At 44.9% G+C, this 19,902-nt stretch overlaps 1 protein-coding gene across 1 annotated transcript in view; it reads right to left on the reverse strand.

Annotated features, from left to right (window-relative positions):
• Positions 1–211: 211 nt before the first annotated feature.
• TNFRSF1A (TNF receptor superfamily member 1A) overlaps positions 212–19,902 on the reverse strand; it is a 95,459-nt gene continuing 75,768 nt past the window's right edge. The window contains exons 6-10 of the mRNA XM_085619791.1: positions 16,556–16,617; positions 16,349–16,465; positions 12,156–12,193; positions 5,576–5,735; positions 212–4,146 (exon numbers count right to left, since the gene is read on the reverse strand). Of these exons, the coding sequence (XP_085475917.1) occupies positions 3,875–4,146; positions 5,576–5,735; positions 12,156–12,193; positions 16,349–16,465; positions 16,556–16,617 (649 nt within the window). The 3' untranslated portion in view covers positions 212–3,874. The remainder of the gene's footprint in view (positions 4,147–5,575; positions 5,736–12,155; positions 12,194–16,348; positions 16,466–16,555; positions 16,618–19,902) is intronic.

Consider the following 19,902-nt stretch of genomic DNA (forward strand, 5'->3'; position numbering starts at 1 on the left):
AACATGGTTTCTTAAAGCTACAAGCCACAATAACGCTCATATTTCCGGAAATCAGTTCGCACCATGCATTTGCGACAACTGAAAGGTTCACAGCAAATAAAGAAATTGTTGGTGCCGCACCAACACATCCTGTCGCTGGAGGGCAGCATTGTCTTGATAAGAAAACGTCCATACATTTCCGCGCTTGAACAAACTACAAGAGGCTGGCCAATGATGTTTAGCAAACAGATACCTTTATTGCTTTGCGATAGAGGTCTGTACTAGTGTGAGGATTTTATTACAGGTTGGTCTATTTCGGAAATTTGTGCGAAAAATGTATTGAGCTTTAAATCCCACTGACTTGAGTTAATGATCCGAACAGTTTACGTTTTAACAATGGACCTTCTGGGAGCGCAGCCAGAAAAATCACAAAGGGGTGGGGCTACACCGAATCCCTCTCCCAACCCGACCCTCCCACCGGGCAATTTCCAGTAAACCTATTTGCAGCGGGAAAAGGCACTCTTTGGGCAGAGAAACAGGTGTTAGTGTGGTTAAGGCAAAGTGCCGGATATTGCACGGATTGTCAGAGCAGAGGAAGCGGATGAGAAGCCAGAACTTGCGAGAGAAAAACAAAAAAAAAAAAACTCACTCGCCCCCGATGTGAAGCCCCACCCAGCCTTTCAGAGCCCACCTGATAGAGGCCAGCTCTGTTCTGCAGAGAGTCTTGTCCCGATGACCTTAAATAACCTTAAATAATTCTCAGATTGTTTTAAATACCAGTTTCCTTTATTTTTAATGTGGGGGATGTGTGTGAGTCTATTACAGAGGGTTTGCAGAGCAATGCTGTGTGTATGCTTCAGCAACACCCATAATGAAAGTTTCTTTTAGATCAAAACAGCAGCTCACATGTGAGAAATGGAAGGGTGTCTCAGAGGTTATTTGCAGTAATATTTGTGAGCTGCAGCTGTGCTACGATATTGAAAACACGCGTCACTGTCCCTGAATATTAGATGAAAACACAAATCGAATTTGGACGAGTGTAACCTGTGCCCCGTCAGTGACCTGGCCAAAGAGGGCATGAAACAGCTGAAATGAGATCATAAATTCAAAGCTGTTCGAACACAGTCCCAGCCCCCCCCCCCCCCCCCCCCAAAAAATATTTTTGTCCCCGGTGTCCCAAAATCCTTAAGATGTCCCTGAAACCTCCCCAGAATTAATCTTTGAGCTTTGGTAATTTTTGGTGCCTCATTCCACGTTTTGGTCTGCACAAAGCTCGAAGTTTTTCTCGTGTAATAGTGCTTCACAAGCACAATTTCCTCTTCATAGCACCCAGAGGTAAATGCGCTTTTGCAAATTTTGTGCAAACCCTCTAATGTACGCTAACAATAAACACGGGCTCAAAGACAGTCTGCACCCTATTGTACAATTACCAGGCACTCTAAATGAGGCCATTAAAGGGACATTTTTTCACACCCCGCATCATGCCTTTGCACATAACATTCATACGTACTGTTTTGTACTTGCACATATATACATATGTAAAACTATTATTAATTCTACACAGGAAGACGAAACTGAGCCGCACCAGAAAAGGCAAGTTACATCGACCCTAATCCGACCGCAGCAGGCTTTCCTAAATTTAACATTCAATGAAAGTATTTCCGATCAGCAGTTGAAACACCATAAAAACATTTTGAGCAATACAATAATACTCTGTGCAGAAGGTGAAAAATACTACATTAATACCATAATCAATAACAAGCTCTCTGCAGGGAAATCTGGATCAATGACCTCCTTGTGTAACGTAACTGGTGCTCATGTAAAGCGCTCCGATACCAGATACCTTCGGGTCAAGTTTGCGCTATATAAAACTCCCGGGGGGAAATGAGACATATAAATATGCTTTTGATCTCTGCAGGGAACACTGGATCAATGACTTATAAATATACTTTTGTCCACTGCAGAGTACCCAGATCCCCACCATGATGTTAGTATCTTTGTAATTTCTCCAGAGGATGATATATTGACAGCACCAAAATCTTCTGACCTTTCTAATAACCTTTTATTAAAAATATAAGCAATCTCTTGATATCCACATATATTAACATATTGGTAATCTTTTCAATAGCTCAAGTTCTCTGCAGAGAATGCAATATTGTGGTCTCTGCAGAGACTTCCATTAACCTCCTGATCTCTGCAGTGAATTATTTATTGATAATGTTACAAGTAACATTCAAATCATTGCAAAAATGCCTATATTGAAAATGTCGCCAATATTCTTCTGATCCATGCAGTAAAAGCACTATTGCTGATGTTACCAATGATCTGATTTCTGCAGTGACTGCTATGAAGATAATCTGACCGATAATCTGTAGGAGACGCTATATTGACTATGTTAACAATGATATTCTGGATTCTGCCCCGAAAACCACTAACCTTCTGTTCTCGGCAGAGAATGCTTTATTGATCATGTTATCAGTAGTTCTCATGTTTGCAGATATTGCTAAATTGAAAAAGTTGCTAATAATTATTTGGTCTATGCCGCGATCACTATATGATGTCACCAATAGCCTTGTCATCTCTGCGGGGAATGCTACATTAATTATTCTGCAACAACAACAATTGATGGACAGAATGCAAAACAATGCCATACATTCACCCCAGTACAGAGATCTGGGCATAAATCCATCGTTTTTTTGCTCACCATGCCATTCCAGTTTGGACCCAGCCATATGCAAATCAGTCTTGACCCTGTGCCTCATGGGAACAGTCCTGCCCGAACTGCCAGGCCAGGTCCTCCCTGGACTGGAAACAAGCATCCTAGGACGGGTTAGGATCCTGGCTATCAGCCAGGATAGCTTGACTCCAGTGGCATGGAGAGCACGGGACCCACGTCTGGGCATTAATTATTCTAACACTGACCTGATCTCTGCAAGTATTTTATACTGTGGTCTCTGCAGAGTACGTCATATCAATCCCAATAACCTTATACTCCCAGCAGAGAGCGTTGTATTGTAACATCACCGATAATACGCTCATATCCATGGAACAGTTTGGAGATACCATTCTCAACAGCCCACTCCTCTTCTTTACACAGAATATTTCAATATTACAATAAACTCCCCATCTCTCCTGGTAGAACAGCATCTATAAACTCATGACCAGTATCCATAAATGCTGGAGGCTCCAGAACGGCATCAATAAACTGGTGAACATCCGAAGAGAACCAGAAATAAGAAATGCTGCAGGTTACTCTGGCATGGTCGGCTACTGCGACAAGAGAAGAATGGGGTTGGGAGCAGCGGTGTCCAACAAGTAAATCATTGTAGTGATAGCCCAAGAAAGCAGGATACTAGAGTTCCTTCACACATTTATTATCCAACTCATGCTGAAAGGTCTTCACGAAGCTGGCTTTTCAGGGTTTGCACCGGAAATGAAGACTGCCCTCTGATGACGAGATGTTGCACCTCATTCTCAAGCATCGAGAATTCAACATTTGGGGTTCTCCATGTCTAGGGAGAACGGCATTTCCTTGTCCATCGATGCAACCTTTCTGAAACACTGCTCACTGTCCTTCGGAGACAGAGCTCCTTATCTTTAATATACGGAAGCAGATAGATGAGACATTATTATGTCTCACACAATGAGATATTAGTCAGGCCAATGTTCAAGGGCCTAAAATTGTCATGACTAAGGGATGAAAATGAGCTCAATAGAGAGACAAGAATTGCACAGCTGAGGAGATGCCTCAATCACATCACCAGTCTCCTCCTAAGTTCTGGACCACTGATAGCGGATCAGGCTAAAATGAAGAGTGGGTCCTGGATGATGCAAGACTGAAAATGGAGCAAACTCCTGGATCACACTCATGAATGTGAAGCAAGATCTGGATCCATCAAGCCCGGGGGTGGAGAGCTTCCTGGATGGCCTCGCTGCAGCCACTTAGGTCCATCTCCCGCAGCACTCGACTAATGACCTCCACAGTGGACCCAGCCACCCCCGTTCGGCATCGCCACTTCTGCAGCATCTCATAATGCCCTTCACGGCAGTCCCGGTTCTGCATCTCAATCAATTCAATGTCATTATCACTGAGACCCAGCCGGCGAACAAACTCCTTCCAGCGACGTGCAGGTACAGTGTCAACCACAGCGTAGAGAACACGAGGGTCTGGAAGGAGAAGGAAGAGAAATAATCCACATGAGTTATCAGGGAGGTAAGCTCCAGATGGACAAGTAAAGACTTCACATCCACTGTGTACACCATGGGGCTCACACAACTCATCTCTTACCAACAGATTAGATCTCAACTCTATTTCGCACACTTACAATTCCACTACTGACCAACAAAGAATTGGTACGATGCTCCACATACACAATACAGTCCACTAAAGTGAAAGAACATATAACACCATAAAAATGTTGCACATCCCATAAAAGACTTTCAACATAATATCCCACAAATCTGTTGAGTTGCTACAAGTACTGAAGCTAGCCTTATGAATGGATTGTGTCTCAAGCGCAACGCCATGTTTGGTTAAACAACGTCCATACAATCATACGCTTTAATGTCAGTCTTTGGATAAAGTTGAAGGCCCAGGGAAGCTATGACAAGCTTAGACCTCTGCATTGCACTACGAATAGTCCGATTGAAAACAAAAGATGAAGGGCGGCATGACTGTGTACCCCAATGCCAACACTTCTGCATAGATTTTGCACACGTCTTACATCAGGTACACCCACTATAAGGGCTTGATAATTTAGGTCCCGAAACACATGCACACATTCATATCCTAGCACACGCTTGCACACCTGTATGTGGCACACCAAGGGGTTAACTGAGGACTTGTGAAGGGTTGTTGAAACGCACTTTCTGAAGTCGTGCAATATCCGCCAGCACACGCACCACTGTGAGCCAGCTTTCTGTTAACACGTGTGATTGTGGGTGCGCATGCAGTACAGTGGTGGCCATGCACAGCACAACTCTGGCATCTCATGTAACTTTTATTATGTTGGTAAAACATTATTGTCGTAAATGCCACCTGCGCATGGAAGTCTTGGCTCAGTAAAGCAAGACACGAAGATCGATAATCTAATAGAGAGATTCAGCCCTTCGCCAGCAAGGCACAGCTTTCGAGGCTTTCACACATATGAACATTAGGTTAGTAGTCCATCCACAAGAACATCCAGGCTACTTACATAACTTACACTTATACACACACACTTAAATATCTTATGTGCATAGACTAAAATACATCAGACATACCCTTACTCATACATCAAATACACTCGAAACCTCTGCACACCATTAGCATCCCAACAAACTGCGTACCAAGGGACGAGCGCACACCCCAGTGTTCCTCAGCTACATGTGTTCAATAACACATCAGACAACCAGTAACATTTAACATACACTTTCACCAAACAGGAGCACTTAGGGCACATTTGAAAATAATACACATACATACTATAAGCACATTAGCTGTATCTCCAAAGCCTTGTCGCATGTGCACACACACACAGACGCCTACTTACACCATCACACTAAGGTGTGATAACAACAAGTTAGGCACGCCCACATGTGCCACGCATCTACTCACCCTCAGGAAGCTGTGTCCTTCCTGCATCACTGACACAGTCTGGTAATTGAGACACCATAGGGGATGTGCACGGGGCGGTCACAGGCAGCAGGACCTCTGGATCCGAGCACTGTACTGGCTGTCCGGGGAGGTATGTGGACTTAGTAAGTCCAGTTTCCATCTAGGAGCAGATGAGAACAAATAAAACCACATGGTCACAAAACAGACACAAAACAGCAACCATATCCAGAAGTTATACAGCAGGAAAAAGGAAGGGGAGGGAGCCCATATTCAGAATTGGCAGGCCTTGCACTGAGATTCGATTAAGGCAAGCAAAAGAGGGCAGACACACAGATGACTAAAATGGAGAAAATACTCACCGACAGAGACAAAGGACTAAGCAGAGAGAATTGTTATAACCTTGCAAGCTTGTATAGTGTTGTTCCACCTGGCTCCTGGACTTACTACGTTTCCAAGTTCCAGCTCCTGAGCTAGCGTTCCAGGGAGGTGAGCTCGAGTCTGACTGGCTGAGGGACAGTACGCTTAGGTTGAAAGGAAGATCTTTAATAAACCCAGTGTTTACTCACCCCCTGGTGTCCTGTCGTTCAATGAGGGCAGTGCAAGTAGAATAATACACCAAGATTACAAAACTGAGGAGAGAGACCATGTACAGAGACTGCGGAGGGGCACTGCGGAGGTTGGAGGGCAAGGGGGAAACATGCAGCCATTAGAACCGATAAGGGAATAGAAGGGTCATATAGAGATTTTATACAACAAAGAGGGACCTCAAGGCCCTATAAAGTGACTAGGCTACGGATGAGGAGTAGTAAAAAGGGGTCACGAACACAGATCGCATACTACAGAGAGGAAGTGAGGCCATTTGTGGAGAATGAAGACCGGCGAAGCAAGAGAGTGATTACATGTCAACACAGAGTAAGCAATATATCTGGAGTTTACGGAGGAAGAGAAGACCTTCACAGACACTACAGCATGGGGAAGAGGCCCTATCCAGAGATTACTGACCATGAAGGAGGTAAAGAGTGGGCATATATTAATCGGAGTTAGAAAACAGGGTGGCATAACCGAGGCCAAATATAGAGTTCGCAAACTTCGTGTTACCGCACATCGGTGGTCATCGCCATGATATGAAAACACTTCCCACATAGGATCAAAACAAAGACAACATCCTTCCACCATCCATGCTACCCATGTAGGCAATTGCTTCAGCGCCCCACATAGGGGTAATAAGAGCAGAGCAATACAATACTCTCTCTCTACGGGAATTCTCTCTCTTATACAATGGGAGGGCATTGGCGATGCCATATTCAGACTATTTACCAATATCAATTTGTTTACGTATTTCTGTCGACTTCCGGCCACTTGTGGAAACTTGGTTTTTGCTTGAACCTTGCACTGCGTCTCTAAATACTTGTGGGTCAGATATAGGGCATTGTGCATTGATACATAGGCTTAGGTTATACAATCTTATCATTAAGTTTGGATGCCAGAAAGGGGTGAAACCTCTATTTATGATAAGGATAGTTGTGAGAAAAATGGGGACAAACAGGGGTGGTGGATCACTGGCTGTATGCAATGAGGCACAAAACTACTACTGCCTTAAAAACAGGTTGGTTCTGCTCGTCCCTGCATCTCAAGTCAGCAAGGTGAATCTTCAGTCAGATTTTGCACTTCTTAATTTATGGACAGAACAACACAGATCGCATAACAATAGTCCAAGAAGGTTGCAACAAGAGAGCTACTCATCTAACCTCAGTGGTTAGTTACAGAGATTGGCTAGTTAGAAACTGGCCTCTTTGATCACTGAATTTTATTGTTCCATGTTTGGCAAAAATCAATGATTACTTCCAAGTTCCTTTCTCTCTGCTTGGAAGCGCGAGCTGCCGCGGCAGGCAAGGCCAGGCAAATGAAATCGTATTGTTTGATTCATCAAGGCAGAGACAAAATCCCCCAGCCATGCGGTAACTATGGCCTGGTCACTTTTCAATAGCTGGTTAGTTTTCAGTCGTAGATGAATCGGAGGGTCATCTGAAATGGCAGATACTGGCGTTCAATCACTAGTGCCTCTGCATGCATGTCAATGTTAAAAAGTAGGCGCTATGAGAATGACCCATGGAATGCACTTCAATCTACTTTATAAATATCATTTCAGCACCTTTCTGAGCATAAAAACATGAATGCTGTTGGCATACTACATTTTAGGATAAAAAAAAATATGATAGTTATCTACTTTGCATTTTTACTAAATACAAACCTGATGTGTTAGTAAAAGGAATTTGCTGGCAAAAGAGCAAGTTACTTACCTTCAGTGTCTATTTCTTGGGGCTAGTCTATATAATCAGAGACTTCTAACCTTAGAATAACCCCCAGACACCAGTCTGGATTTAAAAAACGTTTTTCCAGCCCACCGCTAGGTGGCACTGTGGCACCCTCGAAGGGGTGGCGCAGAGCCAAATGTAATCACCACCCCTGCACGCTGACATCCGGTTCTCCCCCCCACCCTGTCAGCCCCCTCAGATGCAGAGCATGAACAATTGTTGGTACCAGTGTACTCAATACTAACTTAAGATTTCTTCAAATTGTTACAAGCTACTTCACAGAATGGGAAAGCGTAGGGCAGAGAGGGGTCTGCGGTTAGATAGAAGTAATCATCAGTACAACAAGTTACTTGCCCTCAGTAATACTCTTTCGATGGCGGATCTAACTTCAGATTCCTCACCTTAGAATAGATATCGAAGCATACCTCCCCAGATGGCGGGTCTGTGGCATGGACTCAGACCAATGTGTCCAGCAGGACTGAGCAGCAAAGTGCCTTTCCATCAGACCTGGCTGTCAAGACAGTAGAGTTTTGTGAACGTATGAAATGATGTCCATATCGCAGCCGATCACATTTCAAGGACAAGCACTCCACGATTCAATGTAGTGATAGCAGCCTTAGCCGCCGTAGTAATATGAGCTCTCAAACCTTCCCGGGGCCCCTTGTTGACTAGTGTGTTGCAGACCACTATTCATCTCAAAGGGGTCCCCTTCTGCACAGCCTTCCCTTTCTTCGCCCCAGAGAACCCCACAAAAACCTGATTGTCTACACGGGTTCCTTGATATGATTAAAATACAAATTGAGAGCCCTTTTGGGGACCAGTCAATGCAGCCTCTCCTTCTGCTTTGAAGGATGAAGGGCGAAGAATGCTGGTAGAGTGATCAATCACACAACAAGGAGGGAGTCCCGACCTTCGGCATGCATGCAGCTCCATCCCTCAGCACCAAGCTGTCCAGGAAAAAGGTGGTGTGCAGTGGTTTCACTGAAGTGCCTGGAGCTCACTCTCCTCTCAAGATGACGTAAATGCAATGCGGAAGACTGTTTGTGAGGTCATGAGATACAGCGAACAGCTATGCATTGGCTCAAAAGGTTTACAAATAAAAAATGTCAAGACCAAGTTAAGGTCCCACTGTGGCGTCACAAACAGCTTGGGAGGGAACACGAGTCTAAAATCCTTAATAAATCCCAGCACAACTAGTGATTAACTCAAGAATGGTTGGTCCAATAAACGTAGACTGTCTGATAGGGCACCATTAAAGGTTGATTATTGGTTTGTAACTTTGAAATGGGGAGTAAAGATGAGAGCCAGCTTGCAGGTAGTTGTTGGTGTTGGGCCTTACACTAACTGGTTGAGAACAAGGGTTTCCATATTCTCTCCAGTCACTAGGGATAAAAGAGTCAGACAGCTGACAATGAAGGGAAAGAGGCCATATGCAAAGATAACACACCAGCAAGGAGAAAAAAAAGGTCGCCCAGCTGGCCCAGTTTTTGAGGTAAGATGGCTTGGTTAAAACAAGCATAGGCATAGCCAATAGGTCTCGCCTTTGGGACCTTATAAGTGTTTAGCCATGCAACAGTTGCATAACTAAATACTTATAAGGTCCCAAAAGCGAGACCTATTGGCTATGCCAAGCGGCCGTGCGGCCGCGAAAGTGAAAGTGATTGCGGTCAAGCACATGCACTGTAGCTCTAGGCTGGCCAGGTAGCACTTTTTGGAGACCTCTCAATAAGTCTAGAAAGAACAGCGCATGCGCTGGGTCAGGCGAGACCTAAAAACGTTATGAGCTGTATTTAACATGTCATAGCGTTTTTATTTTTTACTTTCAGCTGCTGTAGAACATGACTAAAAACTTTGGCAAAGCCAAAAGATCTTGCATAGGCAGTGCTTTAAATGGGAAAAAATAGTGCAGGTACTCATTTAAATGTGGCGAGTGGGCGGGACTAGAGGCGGGGCTAAAGGCAAGACATGCAAAGTTTATTGGTTTATATACTAGTTGCAGTACACACGAGAAATGTCTTTCTATAAACAAATCAGGATAATTCTTTATACAAAATGAAAGTCAAACAGTGATATTTTAACCTTTCCTTATTTTGTAATATTTCTCTCACAAAAAGACGCACACACAAGCAGGCAAACAGACCCACATAAGCAGACACTCACACAAAAGAATCAGGTAGGAGTAAAGCCCTTTTAACCTCCCATGGCTTTTCTCATTGGGCTGTCACTGGGCTGCCTCGATTCCTTGCAACACAGCATGACGGCGAACACTGGGATATCATGCAAATGAGCCCATGCTGAAAAGTTCAGCGGGGGCTCAGCTCAGGGCTTTAAAATTGATTTGGCTGAACAAAGAGACAGGCTATCACCACTAGAGGCCAATGCGCCTACCCTCCATGAGTACCGGTACTCTCCACGGCCGTAGAGAAGTGCCATTACTCAGGGAGATAAAATTAAGAAGGGCCGGTACTCAGTACTGGTGAGTAAAGGCCCATTTAAAGCACTGTGCATAGGCAAGACTTATTGGCTTTGCCAATGCTTGTTGATTATACTTTAACATGTGACTTACTCTGCTTAGCATTATTGATTTTTCAGAGTTAGAGCGAGATAATCTAAAAAATTTAAATAGCCTGTCAAGTGAGAAACTTCTCAGCCACATTGGCCTTCAGAGGGAGCGAGGTCCGAACATAAGAGGAAATATACGGGTTGGTTTCCGTTTGGGCAAGTCCACATCTGCCAATATAGATAGAGCTGGAAAGAAGATATAGCCCGGTCAGCGGGATCCCCGAGGCTCAGCTGCAAAGCCTGGCTTCTCTCGGGATGAGCCTCCCTCTCAGCCGCCCGTGCCTGCAAAGCCCAGCAGTGCGCGGCCTGGGGCTGCAGTGGTATTGTTTCCAGGGTCAGAAAATCCTGTCAGCTTCGGCAACTCAGGGAGACACGAGCCCGGAGGGCTGGGACAGACAGCCTTGTGAACTGTGGCAATTAAGAGCAGAAGAGATTCAACCAAAGAGAAGCTTTTATCGGAGGCTGGTTAAAGCTGCATGCAGTCTCGCAGGGCTGCTTGATCTCAACTTGACATCATATTTCCAGCCCTGGCTTCTGAGAGTTGCAATCTCCGTTTGCTTCATGAGTACATTACATATGTGTGAGACTGTCTTGGCCACGTACAGCCGCCGTGCGAAAGTAAAACATTAAAAACAAGTACAGGCTATGCCAAGCGGAAGTGATGGCGTTTGCGATCAAACATCAAAGCGGCGAAAGTGAAAGTAATCGAGCAGAGCATCAAAGGGCTGGGTGAGAAGGGAGGGGGGAATGCAAGGAGCAGAGGAGCAGCTGTGCACGTGCACGCCATCGTGCACTCAAGCCCTAGGCCAGCAAAACCATGTGGGTAGCACTTTTGAAAGCCCACTTACAAAATGTCTCACAGAGACAGCTTTCGCTGTCTCAGCGAGACCTAAAAATGGAAGGGTCCTATCAGGATGGTTGCACCCGAGGACCCAAACACCCGCATCTTTAAGGGGCGCAATGGCTGCTGGAAAGGGTGGGCTGCTACGCTCAGAGGTAGGGCTGGCTTTCGACAGGCTGCAATGGATTCGGGGAAGCACGACCATTAGCTGAATTGCAAATGTAGCAGTTTCTGTGCCACACAAGAAATTATGTGCCTAGAAGCAGGGGTTCTCCATGGAACCTTCTCCCTTCCCTTGGAAGGTATAATGTCTTATCGTGCACATTATCAGGGTAGCACATCATCAGATTAGCACATCATCCTATGCTTTTAACGAAAGAACCACCCTGATTCCTTTTTGTAGCAAAGTCGTTTCCAGCAGGGTTTTGTTGGCTTGAGGCGGCAATGGGCATAGTAATCCCCGATTTATCTATAAACTATGTATCATGAATGCTCTAAGTAGAAATAATCAGTTTCTGGCAGTTTGTTCTCCCAAACTTCTGACAGTGTTTCCTATCCAGACCACAGAAAGCAGCACCTCTTAAGCCACAGCATAAGATAAAGAGGTCTCTGCTGGGCAAAGGCACACAACAGGCAAGGTAATAGGCCAGAAAACACAAACATTGCTTGGGAAATCAGGAGGTATAGCTTCGAGCTCGCAAGCAGCTGTGTACAAGGATTACACTCAGAGGAAAGACAGAGAAATACCACAGTTGGAGAAAGTGTCAGGCAAGTGAATTACAGACTAGGGAAGGAGCGACAGGTAACCTCTCCCTTCTCGCAGCCCTCCACCCCTCAAGCAGGGTGCTTTGCTCCCACTCACCTGTGATGTGCCGTCGATTGGAGAAGACTGAGGAGACACTGTAACAAAAAGAAGACCTGTCAAAAGCACTGCTGAACTCAACTCGTGCTTGTTCGCTCTCTTTCTGTATCTCCTGTCTGTTCCCTCTTTGTCGGTCCTTTCTCTCTCCCACCACATGCTCGCTGTTTCACTCTTCTCAATCTTTCCCTGTAATCTCCCGCTCTTTCTTCACAATTTCTTTCCCTCTAAGTTTGCAATTTCTCTCCTCCCTTTCCTCTTTCCAACCTATGTTTTCACTCTCTCTTGCCTCTCCACCATTCCACGTCTCCCTCTGCTCCCTTTCACTATTTTTTCCCCTCTTCTTTGTTGTGTCTCATCTCTACTGCTTCCCATCCTTTGTTCTCTTCTCTTTCTCATCTCTATGATCGTTTTCATCTCTCCCGATACCACTTTTCCACCTTGCTCACTCCCAAACACCCCTTTTCACTCTCCTTCTCAATCTTTTCCTGTTTATTCTTTCAATTTTCCCTTCCTCTCTCTATGTTCCCTGTTTCCCTGTCTCATCTATCTCTTCTCCAGTTTCATCACTTTTCTCCTTTCACTCCATTTCTCCATCTTCACCCATTCTCCATTACTTTCCACCTTCCTTCTCTCCTACTTCCACCTTTTGTCTTCTGCCTCTTTCCTTCATCCTCCCTCTCTTTCATCTGTTTGTCTCCTCTCCGCCCGAGTAATGATACCCTGTTCTACGCAGCGCCAGGTTAAAGTGCTGCACAAACCCCAGTCAAGTCACAAGTTCTCCTTCTCGGATAATGCACCATTGCTTATGTAATAGGAACATGCAGAGTTATGAACTGGTCAGTTCGAAGCAACAACCACAACAGCATGGGTAGCATCCTCCCCAGCCCGGGAGCATGCAAATGAAATGTGCTGCACACAGAACTCTGCAACATAAGCCTTTATTTATTCTTCAACATGCAACCACACACTGCACACATTGTGTCATAACCTTTAAAACCACACCTTAACATTTCCCAGCAGATTACGTAATTCCTGTTTAGAGTCCGCCCAGAACCGCAAGGGTCCTAGCGCACGCAATATCAAAACTCTACAGCATGTTTAAATTGTCAGTCCCAGTCAAGTTTATGTTCAGCCCTGGCTTTCGTCCTTTCAAACTGGGTCAGATAAGTGTCCTTGAAATGTTGTACAGTCAGCAGTGGCAGAAGTACTCAGGGTTACCAGGGTACGGGTGCACGCACGCTGCTCCACATGCTCGTTTTGTATCATGGAAGAGGCATGAGAGGTGCTACGGCTTGTCTGTGATTGTTGGAGCACGCAGCAGCAACTCAAAACGAGAACTAGTGTAACATCAAAGGGGCCAAGACATGCATGGGCATGTCTGATCATAGCTGAAGAAAGATTCATTATCTGTTGCTGCTACAAGCCCTCAAGGTGGTTCCACTGTTGGAGTGTACAGAAGGAGAAAGGAACATCACAACCGCCCTGAGTGACATGGAGGTAGTTTGTGTACAGCACAGGTCATCAAACGAGGGATGGGCTATTACAGGGGTGCCAGGCGCAGGCTAGAGGTATTGTGTATTATTAGGTAGTATGCCTACCTGGATTATACCATTAAAAACAGGGCCTGGAGGGAGGGGTTAGAGTGGGGCTGCTAAAAATCAGAACCACAGAAATCCCATGTGCTTCATCACTCAGGTCAGGAGTACACATCCTTTCACCATGCCATGGACATTCCCCACAAAACCAACTCTTCATACTAGGCACATGTGTACTTTCACTTTTGACTCCGAAAATAGCTCCCCTGGAATTTGATTGTGAACCCCTCCAAATAGTGGCTGTGTTGTCAGGGTTTGATTTTCCAAAATGGTGTCTTGGGTAAGCGATTTTATGGCTCAAAATGTGCAGTTCAGATGGGTTCAACCACAATGTAAATTCGTTTTTTAACATAGCCATATTTTTGCAGGAAATGGGGTCCAATTTGACAATAGGCCTTAAAAGGGACATGCTAAGATAAGAGGGGATGGGTGAGAGGAGGGGCTTAAAACCAAGCGGGCTGATCCGGACAAGAGTGCACCATGACTTTGCCACTTTAAAAAATTTAACAAGAATATTCTTCAGGTTTGCCTCATCTCTCTCTTTTTTGTTTAGCTCCGTCTGTCCCTTTCTTTTCTCCCTCTCGTATATAACACCTCACTCTCTGAGACACCATTTTCTGCCTCCCTTGCTCCCATTGACCTCCTCTGTGAACCCTTAACCTATGAGAAGCTCTTCCATCTTCCACTCCCCCCTTAAAATGGCACCTAGACTCATCTCTTAACCCCCTAGGCACTTTTATTCTGTGACTTGTGACGTCAGAAGCGCATCCAGTCAGTTGCCTCCTTATGGAGTACACGGTCTTGGAGGGCTGACTTGGCTTCCTGTCTCTACAAGCCTCACCTACGGAGTCCCTGAAGGACCAACATTGTTACCACCTAATGCCCCTTGTGGTCATCCTAAACAGCTGCACCCTGGACACCTAAATGTATCACATATACATAAGGCAGTATTCATGACATGGGCATCATTGCCAAGCCATGGACCTTCTCAAGTAGGCCTACAGCCGGTACATCAGAACTGGTTATGCCTTAGAACTGATGGATGGGATTTTCGGACCTTCAGAACAAACTTTAATTCCCTTGAGCGGCCCCTTCAAAGCGGTTGGTGCCTACCTCAGAGCATCGCAGCGATCCTCTGTGCCCTGGGTCCTTCCTTTCGAACACAATTTTTTTTGGGCACCTTCCACGCCTTGCAATGGTAATCTTTCTGCTGCCCGTTATTTAGGACTATGTAACCTGTGTGCCTTCTGTGATGCCACAGTGCTATTGTAAAGCGCTCCAACACCATGGGTAATGTCGGCGCTATATAAAACTGCTTAACATAAATAAAACACCAGCAACCTGACAGTCGCTCTCAATGACTATGTCTCTTTAGTTCGAAAATGAAATTAAAACACACCCTCCATGGTATCTTTCCTCTCCGGCTGATTTTCATCGCAGATTTGCTTGGTCATTGCGCAGTTTCTCTCCTGTATCATCTATTTCAGAGCCAAGGAGGGCCTTAAAATCAAGATGATGACCGCATAACTACGCATAGTCAAGACAAGTGACCAGTCTCCAACAAGCACATAACAGAAGACCATAGTTGAAAAGTCCAGAACATAAATCACTTGGTGGACTCTTAACCAAGCAAATAATTGAATTCAAAGCTTTCAAAATTCTGCCTACTTGAAGAAGCCCAGATGTCCCGGAGACATTCTACATTAACAAACTGAGGCGGTCAGATCGGTCAGCCTTGTCACCTAATGTTAGTTACTCATAACAGGCTCACCCTCCGTTTGTGGATAGATCCTTACTTGTGCACGCTCCTCCCTACGGAGCTTCTTCCCACAACCTTTGCGGCTTGAAACATCCCTGCGAAGCGTGAAACCAAACACGGGATATACAACAAGACCACAGGGAATGGCCCGGCTGTCTGTCAGCGATAAAAGTAGACCAGGAAAAAAAACTCCTCCCCAAAGCGTAAAGAATCACACAATCAGCACTCAAAATTACTTTCTAAAATCTATTATAACTTACAATTCTTTTAGTTACAATTATACTTATTTTATATGATAGAAATCACAAAATTGACATTCATCACTGTCACCCTGCAACAGTTTCTTCTGTTGAATATGGTTGATGTGCATGTGGCTAAAGCATTTTTATGATAAGGAATGAATGGGGATGTGTGGCGTGAATGCAGTTGGCCTTTTTAAGATGGAGGATGGCCGCGTGTGATACAAGGGGAGAGATGAAAGTGTGTTTAATATTTTCTGATTTGTATCATATAGAACAGATATAATTGCAATTTGTAAATACTGAATAAGGATATTGTGATTCTTTACACTTTGGGGAGGTGTGGTTTTTCTAGTCTTCTTTGCTTATTCCCCTGTCCTGCTCCCTATCATTTCAACAGGGGCAATTATTTTTGGAATTTTGTCTTTCAGTGGTAACCATTGCTAACTCTTAGTTTATGGCTGATCCCCCCTGCCCCTATCCTGCACCACTGAGATGCCAGTCTAGCCTCACTCCCAACTATGCTCTCAAGCAACCGTTCAATGGCGTATGCTGCATATAAGAACAGCTATAATGCAGCAAGCATGCACTCACACTCACCTGGGTTATAGAAAGTTGAAGAAGAACGATAATAAAATTTCCAGACGATCCAAATTCCTAAGAGAACTAAGCAGCCCCCGAAAACTCCTGTTAATGCAATCAGGAGGGGTGGGGTACCTGTAGAGGGAACAAGGGTGGATGAGAACTCAATGCCCCTCGATTTAGAGCCCTGCATGCCCCAGCATTGAACACTTGTTCATTACTCACCCATGGGTACAGGTTTTCCAATGGCCAGAGGGCATTGGTTACGGCATTCATCACTCCGGCACCTGAAGAACAGCAAACACGGTCATGAGATCAACTCAATCTAATGGCGAACCTCCACGTGGAACCAGAAATATACGAGACCTCTTCCCTGCCCCAGAAACCCGCTAGATGCAATTGCCTAAATCTTGTTATCCTGAAATATCATACTGCTCATTGGTATGGTAAATGTCTTACGGCTCATTGGTATGGTAAATGTCTTACGGCTCATTGGTATGGTAAATGTCCTACTGCTCGTCCTTACATGCCATATATTACATCTTATTGGTGAGGGTATTCTTGTATCTTACTTATAGGACAACTGTCTCCCAGCTTGCTTCTGGGGGCAATGTCTTTCAGCTCACTGATAATGGCAATTTCATGCAGCTTGCGGTAACTGGCAATGTCTTACAGCTCAAAGCCAGGGAGCCAAGCTTTTACAGCGGGTTACTCGCAGCTCATTACTACAAATCCATTTCTTACAGTTCTTCTCTAGGTGCAAATTCTTATAGCTCAGAGCGATGACTTCATGCACGTCATCAGAGAAGCTTTCTAACAGACCACCCAGTGCATTCCATCTTCAACAATATAGTTGCCTAGGTTAAAGTAAGTCAGCAAAGAGTCTGTCCTCCATGTCTATGGAAAGCTCAGCTGATAAACTACCTCTCATGGACGATAGACTATCAACTATATCTTATGTTTGATATGACGAATTCCATCCTCTGTGTCTATTATTTGCCCCAGGCCATTAGAAATATTGCATAATCCTGCCCCAAATTAGGAAGGGGTAATGCAAATCATGCCACACCTGAGAGTGTCTAAAGTTAACTTATGCAGTACAATATATACATTTTGTATCTAGCAATTACATTTTGCATTGAAATACAGTAGTCCAGTTATATTAATAGGGTCCTCGCTCCCTTCCAACGAAAACAGTTTGTGTGAACAGATACAAATATACACTCAGCAGAACATAGTGCTACACTTGTCCAGTTTTTTGCATATTTTCCTGTTCCAAACTCACCAATACATCTACAAGTAACAATAACATTAACCAGTGCGGCAACAGTCATGTTACTGAAACATAACTCCGCCCCCCACGTTTGCCCACAATGTTCACATCTGTTCATCGTACTGCTTGGCAGCGTCATTAAGGTACAAGGCAAGGGCTTGTCTTCCAGCCGCAGTCTGTCTAGGGGAGAGGAGTCGGCCTAACTGCTAGGGTGGTCGACCTCGTATCTGGGGAACCGGGTTCGAGTCTCGGCAATGACGCTGAACATAAAAATATATCTTCCAATCATGGACACTCCTCAAGCTTATTCCCCAGGCTTACCATAGTAAAGTTCACACTTCAGTGTCCATAAGGGACACAATTATCTGCATCCGCTGGTCCACTATTGTTTTTAGGTCTCGCCTGAGCCAGCGCATGCGCTGCTCTGGCGAGACTTTTAGTAAGGGCTTCAGAAAATGCTACAACGGTGGCCTAGAGCTTGCTGTTGGGCACGCGCTTATGAGCATAGGCGCCATATGGCTTTCCTCGTCATGCTCATTAAGCACATCGCTCGCCGTGCTTGATCGCGATCGCTTTCACGGCCGCGCGGCCAATGCTCGTTTCTTATCTCTTTCAGTGTTCTCCTTTCTACACATCTCTTCTCTTTGCCTATCTCCTCCCCTCCTTTCTTTCATACCTATCCCTAATCTCTTTCAGTCACTTCCTCCCATTAGTTTCCTGTCTTCTCCTCCGTTCTCGACCCCATCACTCTCACAACCGTCTGCCTCCCTTAATCTCTCTCCCTCTACTATCCCCTCCCCCCACGCCTCTCTCCGTACTCACTCCCCTGCAAGCACCTTGGCAGTGACTGAGTTCACTGCATGGAGCTTCACACTTCCCACATTGCACGTGATGCTCCCAGGCCACCGTTATCATGAATTATTCTTAACCTCTGCAATACCAGCCTGGACACTAACACCGTGTTTATATCGTCTATTCAACTTTTCTAGAAAAAATATTTTACCTTTCTTGTTCATGTCACGGGAAGTTTTTGCCACACGTGCATGTGATTTAATTGCATCCGGTCGTGTGAGGAGGCCGATGGAGAGAGAAAAGCCCATTCTGAATTCCACGATGTCACACGCTGCTCAGCAATTCTAGAAGTGTGACTACGCTTCTCCGACAATGTACCACAAGCCTGAACTGCAACGTCTATTTTCCGTTTCCGGGGCAGGACCACAGATCTGCCAATACTCTTCAATGCTAAATTCCGACGCCTCAGCTGTTCTCCAATTGGTTTCGAGTCATACCTGTTAATGCTTGCAACCCTGGCTTTCCACTACCTACGCCGACACTCAATTCCACTATTCATATTCAACCTCATCCGACACACTTTGGCCCTTGTACTCTTGTTCAGTTCAGGACTGTCAGTGAACTAAGATGAGACCACTGAATGTTAAAAATAAATCTGAGAAGAACAACAAAGTTTCCCTAAGGCTGTATGTGACAGCACCCTCTACTAGCTGAACAAGCATTGGCATAGCAAATAGGTCTCGCTTTTGGGACCTTCTAAGTATTTAGTTATGCAGCACAATATTCTTGGTGCAACAACAACTGTTGCATGGCTAAACACTTAAAAGGTCCCAAAGGCAAGACCTATTGGCTATGCCAATGCTGGTTTCTTATGCCACGAGTTTCTTCTGAGCACAAAACAGCTCCTTCCGCTAATGCCCATTTCTCAACAGCTTTTTTCCACCTAGTATGTTTTGGCCTCTCAGGCAATCACCAAGGCATTGCCTGGTCTCTTCGGGCGAATACCAATTCTCGTAGCAAAATCCAACCTTTTTTATTTTGCACATATATAAAATAGACCTATATTTTGAAAACTACCTCCTGGGGCTAAATGTCAGGTTTATCTCACTTTGGGAATCTCGAACCTCTATTGGCAATTTTATTCAACAGATAAGGAATCGTGCCGCGAATGTCAAAAATTCAAAATTCCGCCTACGGCTAGGGTCAAATAGAACAGTTTCTCCAACACTGTGGACACACAATGAAGCTACAGGCTGTCTCTTAGGAGGACTGTGTTGAGTTTCACAACACATTTTCTATGACTATTTATATCCAGCGCTATTTCATACTTTCTATGTGTTGGAGGCATCCAGCTCTTCGCACCCTCTTACATTGCAACCAATGCCAATAATGTAAACCTTCTCACACTGATAGCTCAGAGCAGGCAGAATTAGATCAGCCGCGGCCTGTGCAGGTAAGAGCGGTGGGGCCGGGTGAGGGGGGATTTCGACGGACGATGATGAGAAAA

The sequence above is a fragment of the Triturus cristatus genome, chromosome 7 (genome assembly GCF_964204655.1).
Source record: "Triturus cristatus chromosome 7, aTriCri1.1, whole genome shotgun sequence".
Classification (NCBI taxonomy): Eukaryota; Metazoa; Chordata; class Amphibia; order Caudata; family Salamandridae; genus Triturus; species Triturus cristatus.